The following is a 3,726-nucleotide window of genomic DNA, read 5'->3' as shown; positions in this document are numbered from 1 at the left end:
CCCTCTGTTGGTCTGATTAAATGCACAGTATCGCAGACTGTTATGGATTCAACTGTATCCCAAACCCCAAATGCATATGTTAAGTCCTAGCCCCCCATATCTCAGAATGTGACCTTTATTTGGAAACATCGTCTTTGCAGATGTATTAGTTAAGATGAAGTCACCTGCCTCTCCCATTGCTCTGCAACATCTTTGAATGTAAAAAAATAACAAATTTTTTAAAAAAATAAAATAAATAAATTTTTAAAAATGGTTTAACCAAGATGGATAGTCATTAAACAAAAAAGAAAAGATGAGGTCATACTGGAGTATGGTGGGCCACTAATCCTATAGGACTGTTATTCTTATAAAAAGAAGAAATTTGAACACAGAGACACATGCACAAAAAATGAATGCCATGTGAAGATTGGAGTCATGCTGCCACAAGCCAAAGAACTCTAAGAAGCTAGGAAAGAGGCCTGGAACAGATCCTTCTGTAGTGCCTTCAGAGGAGGCATGGCCCTGCTGATACCTTGATCTCAAACTTCTAGCCTCCAGAACTGTTAAGATAAATTTCTGTTGTTTAGGCCACTCCATTTGTGATACCTTAAGGTGGCCCTAGCAAACTAATACATATTCCATTATATAATGTTACACATATTTAAGTAATTGTATATATAGGTTGCCAAAACATAAAAAGACCAACTTGTGATAATAATGTGTCTATTAATACATTAATTAGCAAGTTCTTATAATGATGTGTGTAAACAATATTTTGAGATATCTGCAACAACTACAGAATGATATAACAAAAACCTGTGCTTTCAACTGATGGCAAAGTCATGGGCATTGCTAATTCTGCTAGGCTGTAGCCTACATTCACAATGGAAGGAAATCACATGCCCTGAATTGTATCCAGTGATCCTAGGTTAAGAAAACTGGCTTTAGAATACTGGCTTTAGAATTACTAAGCTGGTCTTATTAATAATAAATATATATAAGTGAATACTTTGAATACAAAAGTGTATTCTCATGTACCAGTGAGTTTCCTACACTCTCAAAAAGTAATGGTATCATTTTTTCTCTTTCCAAAGTACGTAGGTGGTTAATATTTAAGGTCTTTGGAGAAAGAATACGTAACTTTGATTTGCTTCATAACTGAGTCAGAAATAACGTATAATCTTTAAGAGGTTATAAATACACTAGTAACTAAAAGTGCTTACCCTTGACTTCTGGGGTCTTCCCATTGCGTAATTCGAGTGTTGTGGTTGACAAAGTATACTCTACCATTGCTGTCCGTTCTCTTCTCTTTATTTAAAAAAAAAAAAAAAGCAAAACAGTGTTGGCACAGTCTTCTTCCTCAAATAAAAACATCTGCCCAATTGTCATTGTGTTGTTGATTTGGTAGTTTAATCACAACTTTAAAAGGTTTAATTTATTCTTTAACTATTAAATACATACTTATTAAAGTTACAGAAATATCACTATATCCTAGAAGCTAAATTGACTTAACTCACAATGTATTGCCTGACTTTCTGCTCAATCCAGTCAAGAGCAGAAAGAATAATTAATAGTTATTTAGCTTTTCACACATGACTTTATTTTATTCTTAATAGCCCCATGGGGTAAGTGATTTTATTTTTACCCTGAAGATAAGAAAACTCAAACAGGTTGAGGGATCTACCTGAAACCTCACAATTAAATAAGAGAAATAAGATGGAAACAGGTCTCCACTCAGCAATTTTTTCCATACCACACCATCTCATTTCTTAAAATATAATTGGGGAATATTACTTAATTATTTCTTTGGAACATTCTAGGCATCGTTCTACTAAGAAAGACTGTTTCTCTTTTAATATATCCTATTTCTTAATATACCCAGTTCCAAAATTCTAAATATATATAGTGTAGTAACTTTCTACACAAGGCCTGGGCAGCAGTGCTCAGTTCTCTAATTACTTGATCCAAAGCTACTACTTGTTCCACCTCCTTTTGCTTTAAGATTCTCCTTGTTTTTTTGCTCTCATTCTACAATATTTCCTCTGCTTTCCAGAGCTTTTCATATTAAGAGTTAGAAAATATGTGGATATCATTTTCTCTTTTAATAACCAAATCAAATATCTTTGAAATTTTAATATTAAGTTCTGCTATCTTTGAACTACTGATTTCTCTGCTCCATTACCAAAAGAGTCCCATCCTTAAAAAGATGGTATTCTTCCTATATTTGAATTTATTTGGTCAAAATGTCTCAAAATAAATAATTCATGTATTAAAGATTACAGAATGGGCCTGAACTTTTAAAAAAGCATATTTTCTAAGAATTAGCAATTTTCAAACAAACAAAAAAAAATTTTTTTCCTCCAAATAAAATTTTAAGCTTTATCCATGTTGACAAAGCTAATTTCTTATGGTTTGAAAAATTGATATCTATTTTTCAAATAACATTTAGATCCTTTGGATCTTTCTTTAAACAGGACGAGTCTTAGGCCAAATCAGAGCCTTGTCAAGTTAGTATTTAGTAACATTTAACTATATTTCCAGCACTGATTCCATGATCAAGTAGTAATGAGGTTATGGTTTACAATGGATGTACACTGCTCATGAAATCTCAGCTGCTTTCTATATCAGCTGAGCCTAAAATGGAAAGAGAACTCCAGCTGTGCACAATACACAGAAAAACAGGACTCTGGATCTTGTGACACACTTTGAATATTAACATATGGATTCACTGATCAAGGCATCTTCAGTGCAGAAACATGTTACCAGCTACATGGCTGTCTCTGAAGCAAAAATAAGCACCTATAGTGCCACATCTTACATTTGTTAAATGATAGGAAGGTAAGTTCATGTCTTGGCAGTCAAATTACATTTTAAAAATTTAATATATTTCCAGAATCTAGAATTATCTTTCTTGTTTAAAAATATGTATCCAAATAATTTTTTAAAAATAATCTTTATAACCTAAAAATAATACCCTAAAGTGCATAGTTGAGCATATTCATCTTTTGTCTGCCATGTGAGTTCAGATTTTAGGGCTAGAGATTTTCCCTTCAGAAGCTAACATGAGGGAAGATTTCCCCATGTATGTTCTAAGTATACACTGCTGATACCAGCATTGCTTAGAAGAGGCTTGAAAAACAGAAAAATCTTAAAGTGAACACTTGCAACCTGAGGGCTCATCTACTAAATGACAGGAAATACTGTGACTGTAGAGATGATATGTAAAAAAAAAAAAAAATTCACATGATAAACAATACTGAAATTACTGAACATCAAACCTGAATGCACATCAGAATACTTCCTGACTTGATGAACAAAACAGTAAAAACAAGTTTCTTGCTGTTGCATGTATTCTTTCACAGCAACTAGGAAAATATCTTTATTCTTGATAGGTAAACTAGCTATATACAAAGCCCTATTAGACTACATTGTTGAACCAAAAGCATTTTGGTTCTCTAGCTTACATAGTGTGTATGTGTTAAAAATTCTTCACTGTTGGGGCCGGCCTGGTGGTGCACTGGATAGTGCGCCGCTTGGGAAGCGCGGCGGCGCTCCCGCCCGAGGGTTCGGATCCCACGTACAGGCGACCGGTTCCCGCTCCCTGGCTGAGCGAGGCGCGGGAGCAACACCGAGGGTTGCAATCCCGTTGCCGGTCCCCGGTCCGGTACGGGGGCAACACTGAGGGTTGCGATCCGTTGCTGGACACGGGTAAAAAGACAAAAAGACAAAAAAAAAAAAAAATTCTTC

The 3,726-nt window shown here is 34.8% G+C and overlaps 1 protein-coding gene across 1 annotated transcript in view; it reads right to left on the bottom strand.

The window, feature by feature from the left end:
* ITCH (itchy E3 ubiquitin protein ligase) overlaps positions 1-3,726 on the bottom strand; it is a 114,738-nt gene that overhangs the window by 38,671 nt on the left and 72,341 nt on the right. Inside the window, exon 13 of the mRNA XM_008571249.1 lies at positions 1,203-1,287. Within this exon, the coding sequence (XP_008569471.1) occupies positions 1,203-1,287 (85 nt within the window). The remainder of the gene's footprint in view (positions 1-1,202; positions 1,288-3,726) is intronic.

This window comes from Galeopterus variegatus, unplaced genomic scaffold (assembly GCF_000696425.1).
Source record: "Galeopterus variegatus unplaced genomic scaffold, G_variegatus-3.0.2 Scaffold670, whole genome shotgun sequence".
Taxonomy (NCBI): domain Eukaryota; kingdom Metazoa; phylum Chordata; class Mammalia; order Dermoptera; family Cynocephalidae; genus Galeopterus; species Galeopterus variegatus.
The sequence above is the reverse complement of the archived record's forward strand: the minus strand, read 5'-3'. Positions and strand labels throughout refer to the sequence as shown.